This window comes from Poecilia formosa, unplaced genomic scaffold, assembly GCF_000485575.1.
Source record: "Poecilia formosa unplaced genomic scaffold, Poecilia_formosa-5.1.2 Scaffold218, whole genome shotgun sequence".
In the NCBI taxonomy this organism is placed as follows: domain Eukaryota; kingdom Metazoa; phylum Chordata; class Actinopteri; order Cyprinodontiformes; family Poeciliidae; genus Poecilia; species Poecilia formosa.
In genome coordinates this window covers 473,017-494,806 of record NW_006800157.1, presented here as the reverse complement: position 1 = coordinate 494,806, position 21,790 = coordinate 473,017, and the positions used below count along the sequence as shown (strand labels likewise).

General features: G+C 38.9%; 1 protein-coding gene across 1 annotated transcript in view; it reads left to right on the top strand.

Moving 5' to 3' along the window:
• The first annotated feature begins 1,213 nt into the window (after positions 1–1,213).
• Positions 1,214–21,790, top strand: part of dachb (dachshund b) — a 93,566-nt gene continuing 72,989 nt past the window's right edge. Inside the window, exon 1 of the mRNA XM_007568154.2 lies at positions 1,214–2,403. Coding sequence (XP_007568216.1) covers positions 1,793–2,403 — 611 coding nt within the window. The 5' untranslated portion in view covers positions 1,214–1,792. The remainder of the gene's footprint in view (positions 2,404–21,790) is intronic.

Below are 21,790 nucleotides of genomic sequence, written 5' to 3'. Positions count from 1 at the left end.
AGATTGCTGAGTTCAACAGATGATAGTTATTGTTTGCTAAAAAAAAAAATCTGGCAGTTCACATAGTACTGTATTCAAAATTACTGGAAAGTTTAGTGGAAGGAGAAAGTGTGGGGCTCATGTGACAGTGGTAACTGCAGCTATGAGAGGATTGTAAAGCCACCAAACGCAGACGTATTATTCAATTGGAAAATGACATCAACACTTGTTTTTGAGTATTTTATTATTTCATTCGCTGCCAGATTTTATGGAGATGCAAATTTAATTTTCCACACCACAAAAATTAAAAATGCCCAAATTATTGACCATTTTGTCACTGTTTCTGATTGGCCAGCGACTTTAATTTTGGATTTTTCTTTGCAGTAATAAATGGTTAAAACTTCTCACTCTGTAGTTAATATTCAGTAAATCAGATAATGTTCTGAGGAACATTTTGTCACATTTTGAATATTTTAATGTTCAATGTCATGTTTTCATTCACTGTAAGCAGAAAATCATAAAAACAGTTTTAAAACACAAGTCTGTAGTAAATCGATATAATGTGTTTCACTGTGTGGTGGAGAGATAAATTAACTTTTCATAAATATTGTAGTTTCCTGAATATGACTATATCTCTACAAAGTGATTTAAGGATTTTCTGATTCTGTATTATAAAAAGAGAATAAAAATATTTTCCAAACTTTATTCCCTGTTCCATATTTCCTTCTTTTCTTCCTCCATTCAGTTTCTTTTTGCATTTCTTTAATTCCTTTTCTATTTTTGACTTTCTGACACTCATCCATCCTTATTTTCTTATTTCCCCTCCTTCTTTCCTTCCTTTTTGTCCTTCAATCACTTCCCCATCTGTTTCTTTCTTCCTTCCTTCCCTTATCTTCACTTTTTGCTCCCTTCTTTCTTGTTTTCTTCCTTCCTTCCCTTTTGTAGTTTTTGTAGTTTCTCATACAGAATCTAAATATTTAAAGTAAACTTTTGTATTTATACAAAATAGGTCAAACATTTTTGCCTTTCTGAGATGGGGAAAGTTTAGAGATTTCAAATAAAAATAAGTTTGAAGTTATATACATTTTTAAAATTACATTATTGACTGAATTTACGTATTAATTTCTTTTAGTTTCAATGTTTTAATTGACTGAAATGCTCCTAAATAATCATTTAGTTTTAACCTTTTGATCTTTTCTTTCTTTATCCTTTATCTTGTTTTCTTTTTTCCTCGGTCGTCCTTTTCTTCTCCCAAACTTTGACTCACCTTCATCGTCGTTATTTAGGGAACGTGCGTCCGTCCCGCCACCAGAGCTCGCGCGTGAGCAACAACTGACCAAAACACGCCGCTCGCATGCGCGCGCGCGCTCTCAGCAAACACGTGCTGTTTTGTTCGAGGTCGGGACGAAAATGATGCGGAAGAAAAACACAAACTTCCCGTTTTGGAGAGAGTGAAGCGGCTCGTGAGAAAGTTTATGAAAGAGAGAGATGCGACCGATAATAGACGCACGCGCACATACGCACGGTCCTTCCTCTCCAGGTCTGCTCTGATTGGTCCATCGGCGTGTCTGTTACCCGCGCGGGAGGAGGAGGCTGACCTGGAGTCTGATCCAGGCTGCTTTACGCACAGACCGGACAGTCCACGCACGGATTTCCACAGCGAGACTTTGTCCCGGATTGCAAGAGTTGAGAAGAAGAGGAGGAAAGGAATAAAAGAGGAAGAGGAAAAGTGAGTGGAAAAGTAAGAGGAAAGCAGAGGAACAAGTGGTTTCCAGCTGGAAACTGTCCCACTCATCCCACTTCCAGCGCCTCCATGTCGCTCACCGGCTCTCCTCCGCTGCTCTCCCCGAGCTCGGGGACGCAAACTCCCGTCGGGCTCTACCGCTCCGCCCCGGAGGCGCTCCACACCTCCTCCGCGGTGTCCACCAGCACCTCCAGCCCGGCGCACATCAACTCCAACTCCCACTCCCACTCGCTGTCCCCGTCCCCGCGGCTCACCAGCAGCATGCTGAGCGCCTTCCTGCCCGGACCGGGCGGCGCCCTGGGCTCCCTCGGCGGGCTCGGCTCGCTGAGCGGCCTGACCCCCGGCTCGCCGGGCTTGGTGCAGACCTCCTCCGGCGCGGGTCTGTGCAGCGAGTGCAAGCTGGTGGAGGTGCACGGCGTGAAGGTGGCCAGCTTCAACGTGGACGGGCAGGAGCTGATCTGCCTGCCGCAGGTGTTCGACCTCTTCCTGAAGCACCTGGTGGGCGGGCTGCACACCGTCTACACCAAGCTGAAGAGGCTGGACATCACGCCCGTGGTGTGCACCGTGGAGCAGGTGCGCGTCCTGCGGGGGCTCGGCGCCATTCAGCCCGGCGTGAACCGCTGCAAGCTCATCTCCAGGAAGGACTTCGAGACGCTGTACCAGGACTGCACTAGCGCCAGGTCAGTCCGCGGAACCGCCTCGGTTCGGGTTCAGAGCGCAACTTTCAGGGATTCAACTTGAGTTTCAGGACGGGAGAAACGCACTTTGCGCAACTTGCACTTTTTGTTTTGTGGTTTTTATTGCAAGGGAAGTAGTTGTGCACTGTTTATTATCCATTTCGACCCAATCTGAAGTCAATCTGGAAAATTATTGCAAACAGCCAGCAGAGAACCCGCCTCGGTTCGGGTTCTTTCAGGGATGCAACTTGAGTTTCAGGTGTTTGTGCAACTTACAGTTTGTTTTTGGTCGTTTTTATTGCAGGGGAAGTAGCTCCGTACTGTTTATTATCCATTCGACTCAATCTGAACTCAAGGTTCCGACTCCGCCTGGGAAAAATATTGCATTTATGTTTTCTAGCAGAGAAACCGCCTCGGTTCGGGTTCGAAGCACAACTTTCAGGGATGCAACTTGATTTTTAGGACAGGGTGAAACGCGTTTTGCGCAACTTAAAGTTTTTCTTTTGTCGTTTTTTATTGCAGCGGAAGCGGCTCCGCACTGTTTATGATCCATTTCGATCCAATCCGAAATCAAGGTTCCGACTAATTCTGGAAAAATATTGCAATTAGCCAGCAGAGAACCCGGATCGGTTTGGGTTCAAAGCGCAACTTTCAGGGAGGCATATTGAGTTTCAGGACGGGAGAAACGCACTTTGCGCAACTTTGAGTCATTTTTCTGTTTTTTTTACTGCAAGGGAAGTAGCTGTGCACCATTTCGACCCAGTCTGCCTGTTAGGACTCAAAGATCTGATATACGTTGCAATTTTAAGTCATAATTTTCCAGGACAGCTGAGTCCACACTTTATTTAAAAGATTAAAATCACTTAATAGGATTTTCATTTAGATTTTGTCCATATGCTTTTATTTGTCACGTGTTTATTTTACACCACTCAAGAAAGAAAAAAAGAACCTAAGTTGCATCAGTTTTCCTGCTTTTGTTGTTTTTACTGCAGAGTAAATGTGTAAAAGAGTCCAAACTGTCACTATAAAAGTCTTTTTATAGTTTTTTAGAGTAATTCAGTTCAGGTTTGAGTTATACGTTTGGAAAAGAAGCTGTTAAAAAAACCATTTTGCTCATTTGGGACTTGAAATCTGAGTACAGATTTTTATATAATTTGTGATGTTTCTGTAGGTAATTATATCATTTAATACATTGTTTATCTTTAATAAATGAGATATTTAAGTAAAGTTTGTGAAGATTATTTTTAAAAAACAGCTTAGAATCTGTCATTTTTGTGTTGATTTCTTTGGTAATCAGCAGGTGAAACACTAAAAACAATCACATTTTTCCAGTGTTAATTAAATGCATTAAAGGTACAAACTTCCACTGTTTTCAGTCTATAAACACATCAACCAACAACATGCTTTCAAAAACACTTTTTTTGTTTTTAGTAAAAATCACATGGAGATTCGGTCAGCCATGTCTGCCTCTCGTTAGAAAAAAGAAGACATCTCGTAACCTCAAAGAGAACAGCGAATCTGTGTCTTTAGTTCTAGATTAACTTTGCAGCTGGTCGTGTGAGACGTTGAAGGAAGAAGGAAAATAATCAAATTTGTTTCTTTTTGTAGAACCACAGAAAGCAAACGACGTGCAGTTTGGAGACTTTATCTCTGGCTGTGAGTGTCAGAAACGGTTTTCATGTCTAAAACAAATAAAATGTTGATGTTTTCTCAGAAATGCAGCATTGGAGTGAGTCAGTGTGCGAACACACGCCACAGCCTCTGTTCTGATGATAACCAGTGTTTTGGGTTTTTTTTGCAGTTTGTTCTGAAATCTCCTGTTGAAAAGAGCAAAATCTTTGTTTCCGTCTTCCTGCAATCGGTGCTAAAAGTGTTTTTAATTTGTCGAATTCTCCAGATTTGGTGTTTTTCTGTGTCAGCTGTGAGGAACAGAGCTAATTAGCAGAGCGTGTTTTTGGCAGCAGGATGCAGAGGAGTCGCTTTTGGAGCGTGCAGAGGACTCTGTTTGTGTTAACAGAACTGATAACAGGCTTTATTTTTACACCGGAGCAGGATATTTCCGTCGCTCCGTCTCTGGAAAGGAAGCAGTCGAAACGTCGAGGCGGGCGGAGACATGTGGGAGAAACGTTTTGGGTTTATTTTCACTGATTTTTAATTTGATTGGTTGCTTATTGTCATGCATGTTTGAGATATTGGAGAGAAATCTTCAAAGTGTAATGTGCAGAGTTGGGTAGTAACTAGTTACATTTACTCAGTTACATTTACTTGAGTTTTTGCAAGACAATGTACTTTTATCAATACTTTTACTACACTGTACTTTTTACTTTTACTTGGGTAATTGTATTATGAAGTATTTCTGCTCTTACTTGAGTAAAATGTCTGCATTTTCTACCCACTGAATGAAAACAAACATGTTTTAACCAGAATTTCACCAGACACAGACTCACCTGCAGGTTTTGTTAAAGTTTCTGAAGTTTTTTATTGAGAGAAACTGATTTGCTAAATTTTCTTTTACCTGTTTTTGTTATTTTTTTAATTACTTATATGAATTATTGTAATTTTTATCCGCCTGGCGTTATAGTTTGGTTTGTCTGATTATATAGTTTTTAAATATTAAATGATTGATAGTCTGATCAGTTACTCAGAGTTTTTACCAAATACTTTTTTACTCTCACTGGAGTAACTTCTGGGTTCCTCCCCTGGTCAGCGGTTTAATCATGGAGTCTGTGGGCGGTTCTGGTTCTGGAGGGACCGGATTTCTGCAGGTTTCAGGTGTTTCTCTGCTTTAACAAAGACATAATTTAAATAAACGGGTCATCAGCAGAACAGGGCCACCTGCTGCCATGGAGATTCAGCCGTTTGGATCAGAAACATGAAGCAGCGACCTGAAGACCGTTCCTCTGTGGAAACGCTTCAGAGTTCCTGAGAAGTTTGATGGATATTTGTTCCAGTTATGGAAGAGAAAAGGGAAGGAACTTTATCTCCTTCCTTTCATCCTTCAGTACTTTGTTGCTTCAGTCAGCGTTTCCTCCTATCAGTTATTCCTTGATTCAGATTTTCTTTCTTTCAGCTGTTTTTCCATCCTTCACCCAATCCTTCCTTCATCCTTTCTTCACCATTCTTTCTTTAGTGTTTCCTCTATCTTTCTATTTTTCCTGTCTTTCTTTTTCTTTATTTCTTTAGTCCTTCCTTCAATCCTTCCTTTCTTTTCTTTTTTAATTCTTCCTTTTATTCCTTCTGCATTTCTTTTTGTTTTACTTCTTTCTTCCATTCTTCCATATTTCCTTCATTTCTATCTTTTAGTTCTTCTTTCATCATATTTTAACATTCTATCCTTCCTTCCTTTCTTTTGTCCATCCTTCCCTCAAACCTTATTTTTCTATCTTTTTCTTCCTTCCTTCATTCAAATCTGGAGAACCTTTTAGAAATGCTCTGCGGATTCTTCCTTTTCTTCCTCCCTGATAAAACAAATCAGATGTAAAACATTGAGGCTCCACTGTAATCCTGGAATCATCCTGGAATCGTCCTGGAAAGTCCTGGGAATTTCTCCTTTTGTTGGGAACTCTGGTTTTGGTCCCAGTTGGGCTTTTTTAGTTGTTGCAGACGACAGACGAACGGTTTTCGGCTAATAATTGACCGAGTTGCGTTGCTGTGGATCCTTGGTGTGTGACCTCTACTTTCAGACACACACACACACACACACACACACACACACTGTCCTGCAGTTTATAAAGGATTGAATGTTGTCATTTTTGTCTTCTGCTGACTTACACAATCACAGGTGCATCTCTGTCTCTTCTTTATTCCTCTCAGTCATTTCTCTCTCTCTCTCTGTCTCCCTCTCTCTCCCTCGCTCGCCCAGCGGTACATGTCAGAGGTAATAATGGATCATGTGAATGCACATGGAACAACACGGCTGGAGAGCTATTGTTGCTGAACGCGCAGCGAACACACACTCCTCTTCCTCCAATCATATTGACATTCTTCTAATGCCTCCTCTTCCTCCTCCTCCTCTTCCTCCTCCTCCTCCGTTTTGCCCTCTTTAAAGCTCTGGGAAAAGAAAAGCGGAGAAATTAAATAATAACACACACAAACGAAGAGAAAGAAAACTCCCGCTGTGCTCCAACATACTTCATCTCCTCTGTAATCCATGCGAGTGTTTGTGTTTCTGTGTGCGTAAACACGATTACCTCCTAAATCCACTTGTGCTCCCCGACGACGGTTTTCGTTGACCTGTGTTTTGTTTCCTTTTAATTTGAAGTGGTTTCGATGCGGGATTATTAAGGATCCGCCGCGTCACCGGGGCGGGAGAACGGGGGAAAGTGAGAAATTTGTGCCGTTAAAAACAACATTCCCACACGTCTTGTTGAGAAACCAAACATTAGGAGAGCAGTTTAAAGCTGATGATGTCATCTCAGTGGCTTTATTAAGTCTGCTGATTTATTTTTCTTCACTTTTTAACATTTATGGGTTTGTAGGAGTCTGAATAATTGGGAAATCCAGTTCTACCACGTCATGTTAATGACTTAGTTACTTAAATCTGATGTGTTGAAGCATCTAAAAGTTTTAGAACTTCAGCCTTCGTGGATCTTTGAGTGAGACTGAACTAAGAACAACAAAACACAGTTCAGATTTCTTAAAATGTGATGAAATATTTCTTTAGTTTGACATTTATATAAAGTTGTGGATTAGAAGTCAGCACTGCTAGCTTAAAAGTTAGTTGCGTTAACTGTAAAGCACTAAACCTGAACATTAGATCTGCTAACGCTAATGAGCTACATAACATGGAATTTAGCAGAAGCTAATGCTAAAACGCTAACTTCAACACGTTATGTCGCCCTCAACAGGGTCAAATTTGTTACTGCACTTCTATCCGCATGTTAAAGCTTCAGGAAGTGATGCTTTGGAACAAACCTTTCACTCATAGTTTCAGTTTTATATTTGTGGATTAATGCTAATGCTGTTGCTAATTTAGTGGTCAGAAAGCGCGCTGGACATCGATAGATTTTAAACTTTACTGTGGAGCAATGCATGCTGGGTATAGAATAAACGCGAGGAGAGTAAGTGGAACTGCTGTGTAAACAGAATTCACCCACTTCAGAATAAAAGCATGAATGTAAATGTTTATCGTGAAGAAAAATTAAGAGTTGATAACCAAAATTTGAACATGTATGTTAAACTATTCAAATGAAAACAAATCAGTAAATTAGAATTAATCCGAGGACGCAAAGCGTGCTCAATGTTTTTCAAAGTTAGCAAAAATGCTAAATGAGAAATTAGCTACCCTATTAGCGCTTTAACTTAATGCAAGATTCAGTGACTTTATGTCTTCTTACTCTCTTCTTATTTAATTTTCCTTTGGGATCAATAACGTTTTTTTGAATTTGAATTACAGTGGATATAAATCATTTATCTTCTCTGTCGTCTTTATTTTCTACCAGGTAACCAAACTCCTGCCAGATAAACAATATAACAGGAATTGTCCGATGCTTTTTGTGGCTTTGTGTGCAGAAAGATGTTCAATGAAGCTGATTATGTTTCATAAGTAACGTCTGAACAGTGATACATTGGGGCAATTTGGTTTACAAATTCACAAGAATTTTCAATTAGCCACTAATCTGGTTTAATTGAATCAATTATGATTTTAAAGTCACAAATCAAAATGAACTGAATAAATATAACGCAGACGTTGGATGGAGTCTGTTGGGCTAATTTTGTTGTGGCCTCCTGCAGTGGTGTGAACGCTCAGAGCTGTTGCAGAGACACAACAAGGCCTTAGATCCTGCAACGATCACAGTTTAAATCAATCAGCAGGAGCAAGATGATTTATGTTTATATTTTTTATCCCTAACAATAATGATTGGAGCAGTTTTATTGGAAAATATGACAGATTTCCTGGTAAAGCTTTAAAATGATGGAAATTTATGACAAAGAACAAAAAACATGTGAATAAAGTAATTTATCCAGACTGTACGCCATGTTATGCTGTCTAAAAGATCAAATAAACTATCACAAACACGGCCCCTTTCTGCTATAAAGTATTTAGCTTGATTTTCAAGTTGATCTTTGATTGATCAAAATTAATAAATTACTTACAAACAAAATCCCACTCATCTTAGAAGGTGAAAAATAGAACTTAATAGCTTAACTGAGCTACATTTATATTAAAGAACGTTGAATTTCTCCATCTGGGTGGTGCCAAACACCGTTAAGCTGGATGTGACGATTCTAAAGGCAGATTTAAACATGTCAGAAGTTTATTAAATGTGTTTCTCTGATTCTGAATGGGCAAAACTTGAAAAACTTCTGCCTGGCCAGAAGACGAGAAAAGTTTGTTTTTTAGACAAACTTTTCTATAAAGCATAGACAGACTTTCTCTGAAACTTGTGATTTGGACCATAAACCAGTCAGACCAACGACTTTTCCTGACATTCGACTCTGAATGATTGATACTGTACATAAAGTTTGTTCTTTATGTTTAAAAAATATAATAAAATCGTGTAAATTTGAAGTCAAATGTTCTGAAGTTGAAGTATGATAAGTGTTGCAACCCCGATTTAAAGTTTGGCCCGTATTCACGTAGCTTTTAATTGAAGGACGCGCCGCTTTTGATCTGAGCGAGAGCGACGGAGTGTTTTCTGCTTCCTTGTCACCTCTTTGGTTTTCTGTGTGTGTCCGGGTGTGTGTGAGAGGAAGAATCGATAGTGAGTGACAGGAGGGAGGGTTGCTGATGTCGGAGTGTTATTCTGGGCTCTCCTTATCACGACAGGCTGTTAGAGCCCACACACACACACACACAGCCATCACAGCGGTGCACACACACCCACACCGATGATGGAGGTTGTATTGTCTGTAGCTCAGGGGGGAGAGAAGTCGTTTTGGTTTGTTGAAGCGTTGCAGAAGAAGCTCCACACACGCGCAGCGTGAACTCTTTCCGTCGTTGTGCTGTTCTTCATTCTTTTGCATGGAGCATTAAGTTTTTTTAATGGAACACAGTGGTTTGTGAAAACACACACGGGCTGAAATGTGGTCAGTTGTTGTGCCTGCTTGTCGAGGTGTGTGTGTGAGAGACAATCTAGAAAGCACAAACAGAGCTATCAGTTGTCACTCCGGCTCTGGTTACATGTGTGCGCTTGGTTTTGTGTGTCTCGCCGGGGTTCGTGCGCGTCGTTTCTGTCCGTGTGTCTGGTTTCAGCTCCGCTTTGTGCTGCTGGTTAATTGATAAAGGTTAAAGCGCTGGCCGGCGGGGAGCCGAGGTCACCCCGCCGCAGTGTGACGGAGTGTGTTGGCGGCCAGCAGCCGGCCGGTCGGATCGCCTCGGGTCGTTTCTGAAGCAGCTAAAGTTGGGGATTATCTTGAAAACGATTGTCAGTTAATGAAGCAGTTTTCTACCTAGTGTAACGAAGTCCTTGTTTGTGTTTTAAGGTAGAAATCTAGTCTCAGTAGAATCAGATACATCGAGTTTATTAACTTTGTTTTTTACTTCAGGTTCACCTGCAAAGCTTAGCGTGCAAATGACGACCTTCTGGTAACCCAAACTAAAACTGATTGGCTTTTAGCAAATCAAATCACGCTCCTTTGAACATGCGACACCAGTACGTTGCGCTAGGCCAGTGTTAGCTCTTAGCAGTTAGCTGGTTAGCATGGCTAATGAAGATAAGTAAGCAAAGATAATTTCATCAGAACAGCAGGGACTTCTTGACGGACATTTGAGTATTAAGTGGGTGAAATGTTTGACTGAGCTGATGACGACTAGAACGCTACTCACATCTGAAGACGCTATTGTTCTGAGATGCTAACTAGCTAAATTAGTTAGCTAGTTAGCGTTGGGTTGGGCACCTCTGGCCCAACCCAATGCCCTGATGTCATGTGATCAAAACGGCGTGATTTGATTGGCTAAAGCAACTCAGGCAAGTATTAGGGCCAGACCAAGAGAATTTTGTTTTTGAAGTGATGAGAATAAAATTATAATACAAGACTAAGGTCGTAATAATACAAGAATAAAGTGGTAATAACATAATAGTTATATTAGACTAAATTTGTAATAATACAAGAATAAAGTGGTAATAACATGATAATAAAGTTATAATATTAGACTAAAGTTTTAATAATTTGAGAATTAAGTTGCAATGTGAATGAAGTTGTAATACTTTGAGAATAAAGTTATGATTCTACTAAAATGGTAAATATTATGAGAATGAAGTCGTAACACAATGAGAACATTTTTTAATAATACGAGAATAAAGTTGTAAGACAACAAAAATGAAGCCGTAATATTATAAGAATTAAGTGGGTGCCCAAAAAATATTATTATTATATAGTGTGTAATTTCATGGGATAAAAAAATGTTTATATATTAATTGTCTAAAAAGTTCAGATTTTACTTGACTTTTTCTTCCGTAGTGTTCGGTTATGATCAATAAATACTAAAGTTGCACAGTACTACTATAATTACGACTTTTACTTTAAAAGCATAGATGTAAGAACTGTTAAAAAGTGTTTAGATGGAAAACTTAACATTTACTCCAGATTCTTTCTTCTCTTCCTTTTAAAAGCTTTTGCTTCAACTCGTTGTTTGAATCTGTCTCTTTAAATCGCGCTCGGCTCATCCTGGGTTATCACTAACATGTCTGGTGTAAAGTGAGCAGCTTTTTCACATCTTGTGTTCAGTTTAATGTTTTTCACAGTTTGCCTTCCTGCAACCTGGTGGCTGAGTGTGTGTGCCTGCGTGTCTCAGGGGCCGAAAAAGTGGTTTCATGCTTCAGTTACCGTCCTACCGACCAGCCGGGGCGAGAGACGCAGCAAAGATGCTCTCTCTCTCCCCCTTGTCTCTGTTTTCTGTATGAAAACAGAGGAGAGTGAAGGATCACAGAGGGAGAGGTGAAGATCAAAGCAAGAAATATGACCCTCTGTCACCATGGAAAAGAACCGATCCTCTTCGTTGCTGCGAGGGGAGAGGCAGGTCAGTGTGTGTGTGTGTGTGTGTGTTGGAAATAGATAGTGTTTCACAAAGGCTGTTTCAGTCTGCAAGTTTTCAGCAACTGAAACTGCTCTTTGTTTGCGTGAAAAAAAAACAGAAAATGCGCATTCTCAGCTTCTTTTTGGTTTCTTCATCTTTCTTTTTTAGTTGAGCCAACATCTAAATTATTTATTGCAGCCAACATCTGGGCAGCTACAGGGCAGAGTCTCAGCTGCATGGTAACCCCAGCAGAGATAATTATTAGGTTCATTTATTAGGCACAGGAACAAAGTAATGTTGTCCTGATAATCGCTATACTCAATTTCAAGCACATCCACCAGCAAAATATCAGTAAATAATCTTAATTTTCATATAAACTGATAATAAGATGTTTTGGTCTTGAGTTAATAATCTTCAATGTTTTTAGCCTTCTGGTTTGGAACAGCAAAAGATTAGACCGACTGGTGAGGCTCTTTATGCCTGGTTAGTCCAAACGACGGCGTTTTAATGAATGAAATGCGTCTGAAACTTTTCATAAAGCAAGAAGATGTTACTGAGGAGATGTTGAGGAGAACGAGGGGGTCTAAAATCACCGATGTCCAAATTTATACCCAGAAACGTGGGCAAGAAACGACAGTAGAAACGGTTGCAAAGTTTTGGCGGTTTTAAATAAATAGCAGTTAATCATCAGCGTAAAGAGAAACGTTGTTCATTTCTCCAAATCTGGAGATCTGTTCTAAATAAATTTATAACTAATTAAATCTGTTCTAAATAAATTTATAACTAAATTTATTTAGTTATAAATTTAGTTATAACTAAATAACTAAATTTAGTTATATAACTAAATTTAGTTATATAACTAAAATAAATCTTACTGCCCAGAAAATAATGTTTTGATACACACTTATCACAAAGAATATGTGTATTTTTTGAGGGGTTTCGTGTAGATTAGGGAGTAAATATCTAAAATCACCAAATATAGCTCAATATGCATCAATACGCACAGTGGAAACCGTCTTGGCACTTCTGCAGGATATCTGAAGTCTTCCTTATTCCCCTTAGAGCTGCAGCCAATCAGAGACGAGGAAAATGAATGGCGCTATTGGATTGGTTGCTTTTCAGGCAACAGCCAATAGGATGTCAAGTAGCTTTGCGCTGATGAATTTCAGCTGCATTTCCTTCAAATATTTAAAAAAGTATTTAAAAAACCGTCGCACCATTTGAAAAACAAGCTTACATATTTAGTCATTAGAGTTTTTCATGTACCAAAAACTGTGAGAACCAAAAGTTTAACGCTGATTTGAACACTTTTTAAACCTGTTTTTACAAACCTCCATCTTCCCCAGTAAAACGGCTCCAGTTTGGCGTGAACAGCTGCTGGAAACGTCTTTCTTCCCTCCCCAGATGTGTCTGGTTTGTAGAGGAAGCAGTCCAGGCAGCAGGGAGAGATGAAGGCTTGGAGTAGGTGAAAGATGAAGGAGGATGGGTTGTTGTCTGCAACAAGATTATTAGATTCCTGTGAGCACACACTTCAGCACACAAACACACAGTCTCTTAGGTGCACTTAGCAGATTGGTTTAGAAATTGCATTAGGGAGTGTCGCAACAGCTTTTCCTCTCGTTCACCTGGTAATCTCTCTATCCCGCCTCCTCCCTCCGTCATATCTCAACTCTTCCTCTCACCTCCTCTTCTCGCCGAGTTTAATCCCATTTCTTCCCTCTTTCTTCCCCCGTTCTGCTCGTTTTATCTCTTCCTCCTCTCCGTTCTGTTTTTTATTCAATCTTCTTGTCATTTACTCCTCCCTTCCTCCCTCCACCTGGTCTTATCTCTATTTATTGTGACAGCTTGTCAGAGGTGCGCGCGCGCGCGTTTTAAGAGCGGAAAGAAAAAGAAAAGCGGGCGACAGATTTACAGTTTACGGCGAGCGGCGTCCGTGAGCCGCGATATCAAAGAGAGAGGCAGCGAGGAGGAGGAGAGCGAGGAGGTCAGAGGCGAAGGAGGAGATGAAAGGAGAGCAGAGAAGAAGAGTTGAGAGAGGGTAAAGAGAGGGCAGCGAGGGGATGACGGGTGATGTGTGTGTGCTCTCCCCCAACAGACAACATGTTATTAATAAAAACAGGAAGAAAACGTAATTATCATCCACTCTGAGAGAGGCAGAGTGTCTGTTTGTCAGTGTGTTATTACAAACATAATTATAGCAGAAATCAATTAAAAACATGACAAGAGCATACATGCACATCCACGTGTGTGTCGCCCACCAGCAACTTCACCAAATTATCACTTAAAACTTTGTAATTTGTAATTAGGAGTGCAGGAACATGTCAGGAAGCCTACAAGTGTTCTGCCTCGTAACGGGTTTAAGACGCTTTTCCTTCAAAACATTCTCCATTTTTCAGTTTTTAAGAAAGCGCCTGGTTTTCAGAGAGTGTGTAGGTGTGTGTGTGTGTGTGCGTGTAGGTGTGTGTGTGTGTGTGTGCCTGGGTGTGTGTGCGCTCATCACCACCCCGCGCGTCAAAAATCCTTCCCAGACAGCTTGTTATTAATGCAAACGTATAATAATCCATTTAGAAACATGTCATCATGATTAGAATAATAACAGTGGTTAAACCGACTGAGACGTTTATGGAGGAAGGAGTTCTCATCAGTTTGGATAAGTGTGTGTGTGTGTGTGTGTGTGAGCAAACAAACATGTTAGCGCTTCAGTCGACTGCCAACTTTCCAAACTTCTGTTGTTTCTTCTTTTGTTTACGTATAAAAAGATTCGGGACAAGAAAATGAAGTTATAACAAACACTCTCCGCCAAGTGCAGATCGGGATTTGACAAGTTAGTCATGAAAATTACAGATTTCTCTCATCAAGACTTGAAGTCTTCACCTGAATCTGGGAAATCTAAGTCAGTAGACCCGAAACTAAAATTATGCTGTTAAAATCAGTGAAGTTTCTCTTTACTTTGAATATTGACAACGCACGTTTGTGGCTGGGTACAAACCACAACGCCTCAAATGTGTTCGGTGTTGGACTGCTGTACTGGATTAGAAAAACTGGTTTCCAACATTTTAGTTTTGACACAGTGGATGACTTTGTTTTCCACTGCAGGAACCTTTTCCAGGAAGGAGAGTGGTTTTCTGGAGCCGTTATTTGCCCCTCTGTGGTTTGACTAGATTACTGAAGCATAAACAAAGAAATGAGAAAGTTATTCTTGAAAAACGTCACGGTTGAGATGTAATACTTGGGGAATAAAACCTTCCTTCAGTGTGAAGCTTTATGGTTTTAAACTGTTTGTATTGTAATAAAAATTACAAACAGCATTTTAAGAAATACATGCTTCAAACTTTCTCCGTGAATTCATTACAATTCATTTTCATAAGCGCTGTGAAATAAACTCAAACTTTTTGTGACTAGATCTGTTTCTCCTACTTAGACGATGGATCACAAACTGTCTCTGAAATCAGTTTGCAGTGATTATATCTACATTATGAAGTTTAGTTGCTGTGACGGAATAATTGCTTCTTGTTTTATTGATAAAATTCACATCTTTGAATTCAGTGGTGGAAGATTGAGTTCATTGATAAATCAGCCCTGATCTGCATTAATTCGACGATTGGCTGCATGTGAAACCGATCTGATCCATCGATCCAATCTACCTTCGCAAATATGTAAAAATCACCCAGTCCTCTTTTGCTGTTCCCCTTCTCACCTGCGGGGGCGCTTCACCAAGAGCCACTGAAGGAAATGACACAAAAACGTTCAAAAAGGACACGAGCACAGCGTCCTTCTTCACGAAATGTAAACAGAAATGTAAAAGAGTTTGATCGCTCCTCCCCAAACAAACTGGACTTTCTGGACAGATGAACTAAACGGCTCTAAGCTGTGAACGAGTCTCAGCTGGGGAGAACTGTTCTTCGTTTTTACCACTTTAACGCTCTGCTCACACACACGTCTGCTGCTGTTGCTTTTATTTAAAGTGATTTAATCTGCAAACACAATGGATAGAACTGGGTGGATCATTTCGTATTGAATAGTGCAGAAGAAAATAGTGCAGTTTAAAGTTATGTGGACTGCGAGAGTTAATGGGTTAAGGGATCCTCAGTCTAAAAGGTTTAAACTGTTCTGAGCGGCCTAAATGATTGGAAAGGTTTAGTACCATCTGAGTTTTCTTTCATCCGGTTGAACCATCTGTGCTCCAAACACCTGCAGTAAACTTTGCCTCTTTCTCTTGCATCTCATTCGAAGGACTTCCAACCTTTGGGACGGAAACTCGCGGCGGTGAACTGATAGCTGGTCCGCTTCCCAGTCCAGAAACACGACTGTTGATTCAGTGATGATGTTGAGTTGCTCCTTTGTTCGTGGTGTGTGGGCGCTCTGACGGTGGTGACCTGTCCGCACTGCAGCCAAACTCCCCCTGAATGACGGGCTGGGACTTTCCCCCCTTCAGCCCCAAGCCAACATAAAGAGCTAGTTTTGGTCAACAGTTGTCTGTTTTATATCCCCCATTGTCTTCTCCGTAGATGATCTTCACTCTGGTTGGCTAAGCCTCGTCCTTTCACTTTAAAAGCCCAAATCTCTCTGTGGTCCTATTATGAGGCACAATGAGCCCTTGAAACGCTCCGCTTTTGAAGTTAACATTTACGCTCTTCCTCAACGTTGCCATGCCAGAATCAGGAATGGTATTTTAAAATGTCATTCCGACTTACTAAACTTTACCCACACCTGCGCATTAGCATAAAAATGACTTGTTCTGTCCTTATATTTACATTTTTTTATATTTTTTTTGCAGCCAGTAAAGCCCTCCCTGTTGTTTTGTCAGTCGTCAGCAGCAGGAAGGGTTCCTCGTGTGAATATGTGAAGACGTTGCTTTTTTAGCCATGAGCTTGTCATTCAGCAGCCGCATGGTACATCTGTGTGTAAGTGTATTTGCATCTTAACTCGCCCATATATGTGATTTCCCACTGAATGCTGCTGTTTGTGTGCGCGCTGGCAGACATGCTGTCGTTTTGATAGCTTGTCATTGAAGCGATACGGCCCACTGTAATTTTCTACTCAAAGGAAACAATGCAACAATACATACTTCACTGTCAAAAAACCCTTCATGCTGCGTGTGTGAGTGTGTGTGTTTGTTTGGTGGGTGTCCCTGCTTGTGTCAATACAACTGGCCCCAGTTTGTGCAACATTTCGGAGTCTTTTTATTTCTCTTTCTTATTTCTGTTCCTGCTATTTCTCTACATGCTTGACATATTAGTGTCACATGAGTCTGTGTGGAAAAAATGTTTATTCTAAGTGAAATTACGCTACAGTACGGCTCCACTTTGACAAGATGTTTAAAAAAAACACACCTGTGTGTGAGTTGTAAAGAATCAAAGTAAAAACATAACGCATAAATTCCCTGCAGGAGGATAATAAAGTGAAATTAAACCACAGGTAAAGCCAGTAAAGTCACATACTGCAACCTAACATAAAAGCACAGTGAAGCCAATAAAACCACATACTGTAACATGAAAGCACAGTGAAACACAGAGCAGTCACTCATAAAGACCCAAACTGTTCATTCATTAACTGTGTTTTTTTAATTATGGCTCAGGCCGGTTTATATAGGAAATGTGTGGTTCTGTTGTGTTAACTTTAAATGTTTTCATTTGACTATTTTTTCTGCTAATTGGCAGTCTGCTTTCAGCTTTATTTTTACAAACAATGTTTCAGTTGTAAGTTTGGCTAGCAGGCTGATCAAACTGTATTTAAAAAAAATAGATGTTACATTGTGCAGATAATTTAATTTCCAATTGAAAAAAGAAGTCAAAATACTTGCTTTTTACAAATTGTTTGCCAAATATTCATATTTTCTATTTTGCTAAATCATAATGATTTAAGTGTTGCTTTAATCTTGTAATTTTTACAAGCAGACATAAGAAGCTACCTGTAGCAGCTAGCCAGCTAGCTGTGTTACCTAGCTAATGATTTTTACTAGCATGGAGGTTCAAATGACCATAAACAGAAGCACAAATCATTGATTAAATTATAGAAACCTTTTGATTTATTGATTGATTTCAAATCTAAAAATAAATTACTAAAAAAAGATCTACTTTTAATAATTTAAAATATTTTTTATTTTGCTCAGTCATATTGATTGAAGGGTTGCTTTAATTATGTGTTAATGTAAATATTTACAGGCAGATGTAAGAAGCTAACTCTGACTGCTAGCTAGTGGTTTTACCTAGCTAACCTGTTTTACAAGCTTGGAGGTTCAAATAACCATAAATATAAACACAAAAGTTTATTTGCTAAATAGTTGCTCCATTTTATTAACTGATTGATTTTAAATCTATTCTGAACATTGAATATAGATTTGATGTCCGTCTCATAAAGACTTAGCTAAGGTTAGCTAGGTTAGACATAGCTGACCTGATAAAAGCTGAAAACACTTAAAATTAGCATTTTTTAAATCATATTTTATCTTATAAACACCCTGTGTAACCTATTATTTAACTAAAATATTCTAATTCATGACTGAAACACTAAAAATAATTATTTTTCTAGAGCATGTAGCAGTTAGCTTGAATGCTAACTTCCGCTAAAACCAATGGTGCAACAATTTAATGTAAAAAAGCCACTTTCCCATTAAGATGTCACGTCAATTAGTATAAAAACATTTAGAAAACAAAACCCTGGTTAATTTCTACCATTTAGGACAAAAAAGGCTTTAAAATAATTTAGGTCTGAAGTTTAGGTGTTTTAAACTGTTAATTTTATTTATTACCAAGAGCTTAAAATTAAGCATAACTGAACTGCAGGGTTTTAGAAATGACCATTGAAAAGTATATTTATGAAGAATATTCATAGGTAATAACAGTAGATGATCTCAGTTTATGCATAATTTGATAAATATTCAAACATCTGGCCGCCAAAGTGGCCATAACCGGTTATGGCCACTTTGTTATTCCTGGAGTGTCTGAAGAAAATAATTAAATGCATTTTAAGAGGACTTTGTCACTTATCTTCATTTGTGATTTTCATCAAACTGATTCAGGCCTGGATAATGTTGGATAAAAGCTATTTGGGTCATTTTTGTTTATTTAAGTAAAAACATTCATATTTATTTATTTTTAAAGCTGTTCTTGAAAGCATCGTTTTTTAACGCCCTTGGTTTGACTAAATCTTAATCTGGTGTGTAAAATCTTCACGTTTGACACACCAGCTTCCAGTCAGACAGCAGAGAAACACTGAGTTTATCCCTAAATGATACCAGCTGACACAAGTCAGTGATTCAAGGACCGAAAGTAATCAAAATCCATTAGCTTTGAATATAAACCCTTCAAATCTTAATCAAATTTACGAAATCTCAAACTGGTTGGACACAGCAGCGAAACGCCCGCAGACAGCGGCTCTGCGCTAATCTAAGATCGCATTAATCATTGATTCGGTGTCTGGCTGTAATTGATATGTAAATAGCATGTTTAACCTCCATTTACATGTGCGTTTTGTGCGCCGCGGCCCCACACTAACGAGTGTGTGTTTGTGAGAACGGCGGCGAGGCGAGTGTGGGAGTGCAAGAGGCATGTTGAAGGAACGGAGAGGGGGGTCGCCTCTAACTTACAAAAGAAGTTAATTAAAAATGAAAAAAGAGAACGAAGGGGGCGCGGGAGGAGTGGACGGAAGAGAGAGGGGTAGACGAAGGGAGGAAGGAAATAAAAAAGGAGTGAAGCAGGGGAAGGAATAGAGGGAGGGAAGCGGTGTTTTTATTGAAAACGGGTGGACAAACAGTGGGTAATTGGCTGGGGCTGCAGGGGCTAAAGGAGAGGTTCAAAGAGAGAGCGATGGGGAGCAAATTAACAGATAGTGGAGGAGGAAGGGAAAGAGATGACTGGGGGAAACGTGAGCAAAAAAGAAAGTGTCGACTCAGACGAGATGGTTGGATAAAAGCTCACCTATCGCCAGTCCGTAGCTGTAGAACATCTCATCACCTGAAGACGGTTTCTCAGACTTTTGGCTGCCATCATTTCTACACTGTAAAAACAAAAAATGTACCAAGTATTTTGGTTGAGTTCTAGAGCAAATATCCTGGTACGCTTGGAATAAGACAAAACTGACTTACAAGCTGAGTTACATTTACTTGAGTAGTTGTATTATGAAGTATTTTTACGCTTGAGTGAAATTTCTGGATTTTCTACCCACTGTGTGAAAAAGAAACATGTTTTAACCAAACATTTACCACACGCCTGCGGTTTTTGTTAAAGTTTCATCAGTTTTTTTATTGAAAGAAACTGATTTGGAAATGTTTTCTTTTGCCTGATTTTGTTATTTTCTGTTACTCATATGAATTATTGTCATTTTTGTCCTTAAAATACCAAAATGTCCACCTAACTTTATATTTTGGTCCTTCTGAATATGTAATTTTTAAATGTTAAATGATGGATAATTTGACCAGTTACTCACTTCTTGTGTGAACTTTTTATCAAATACTTTTTAAATTCTTGAGTAATTTCTTGGACGACTACTTTTTACTTTTACTAGAGTTAACATATGTTGATGTAGAGCTTCTCTTACTTGAATTAAATTTTTGGCTGCTTTGCCCACCTCTGATTAAAACTAACTTTTCAGCATAATATAAGAGTTTGTTTTAAGTCAATAAATACTTAGTTTGGATGAAAAAGTGCAGATTAAGCGAGACATTTTTCCCATGTTATAAGTGGGACCTTTTCATCAAAATTAAGGAAGTATTGACTTAGAACAAACTCCAATTTCTTGCTGAGAAGTTTAATTTTACTTTGGGATCAATTAAGTATTTTTTGAATTTGAATTTGAAGTTTTAATTTTGCCAAATTGCAAACGTTTGGCTGTGACGTTTGTATTGATTGTGAAGAAATCTACGCTGTGAAGGTTACCAGACATGAACAATCATCTCCCACTGGGAAGCCAGAAGTGACCAATCAAACGACGTCTTTGCCAGCAATTAAATGTCTTAAGCATTCCTCTGGCTCTGATTTTATTTGCTCAGTATTTGGAAGTGTGACCAACATGAACTCAATAACTTCGTTCACTTCCACCATCGTCAAACTACAACTACTGGAAAATTACGTTTCATTTTTAAAAATTCAGTGTCTTCAATTTCACTTCTCCTTCTTTTTCTTTGATGGGTCTGGTTGAAATTCAACTGGAGAAATTTAGCTCAATGGGAGAAACCCCAGACTGAGCGCTGAAGGTAGATGAGAATCAAACGGAGTTGCTATAATATCTGAGATTATTATTGATTTTTATTTTTTACAGCTGCAGAAAGGAATACATCTTCAAGAAAGACACGAGGTTTTGTACAAAAAAGCAGCTAATAATAAATTGATTAAATAGTCTAAAATAATATTTATCAGTCTCCCCAAGATGTTGGGATGTTTTTTGATTGTTGTGGCCTAAAATGACTGATTTTCAAAAAGCTGCAACTCTTTTAAGCTCTAATTCTGCCATTATCTGGTCTTATAAAAAGTAGGAATTGCTGCACATAAGCTTAAGGAATCGAACCGTTAATATTCAGTTTAAAATAATGTTTTAGGTACCTTCTTGAAGTGGCACCTTTAATTTAAACAAAATATCCTGAGGAGTTTTTAAAGTTCAAAAGAAGAATCTTTATCGATCATTCAAGTTAACATAAATATTTACACTGTGTTACAAATCATCTCAAAATGCTTTTTTGCAACAAAAGCAAAACATGCTTTCATATTTCAGGTTAAACTTTCAGGTTAAACGTCATGAAACAGGAAGTTAAGCTGGAAGGTGATTGGTCGAAATTCAGCCGAGTTTCAGTGATTGGTTGGAAACAAAAACGTTGTGATAACAAACCTGTGAAAAACTTGTGAATAATAATTGAATTCAGATTAGAAGTTGTGATTACAACATCATACGTTCCTGGAGGGACGATTATTGATTTTATATTGACAGTAACAATGTGCTTTGCTGATCAATTTGACCATTATGACCATTGACCAATGAAGCAACAAACATTAAATGGGTAAAAAATAGCTAAAAAAATCTGATAAAACTTGGTTAGAGTCAAGTGTTTAATTATGTTCACACTATTTCTACTAAAAGTTTTATTTTTTTATCTTAATTGGACTAAAGGTATTTTAGACCATCAACCTGGGCAATCACTGTGGGTTTATTGCGTTTACCTCTCTGTTCAGGACTGTTTTATCAAGGTGCTTCGTCATTATCAGTCACTAACAGTAGCAGTGTGATTGTCCATAAACATTTATAAATTAAAATGTTTCAGTTTATTCTTATTTTCTCAACCAAACCTCTAAAATCATCCCTGATTTCCACATGAAACACTAAAATCCTTTGAGCCGGGGCGTTTAGGCGTCATCCCTGCACTTCAGGTAAACGTGTCTCTGTTTTATTAGCATTTGGTGTGAGCATATCTGTGAAGTGTGTGTGTGTGTGTGTGTGTGT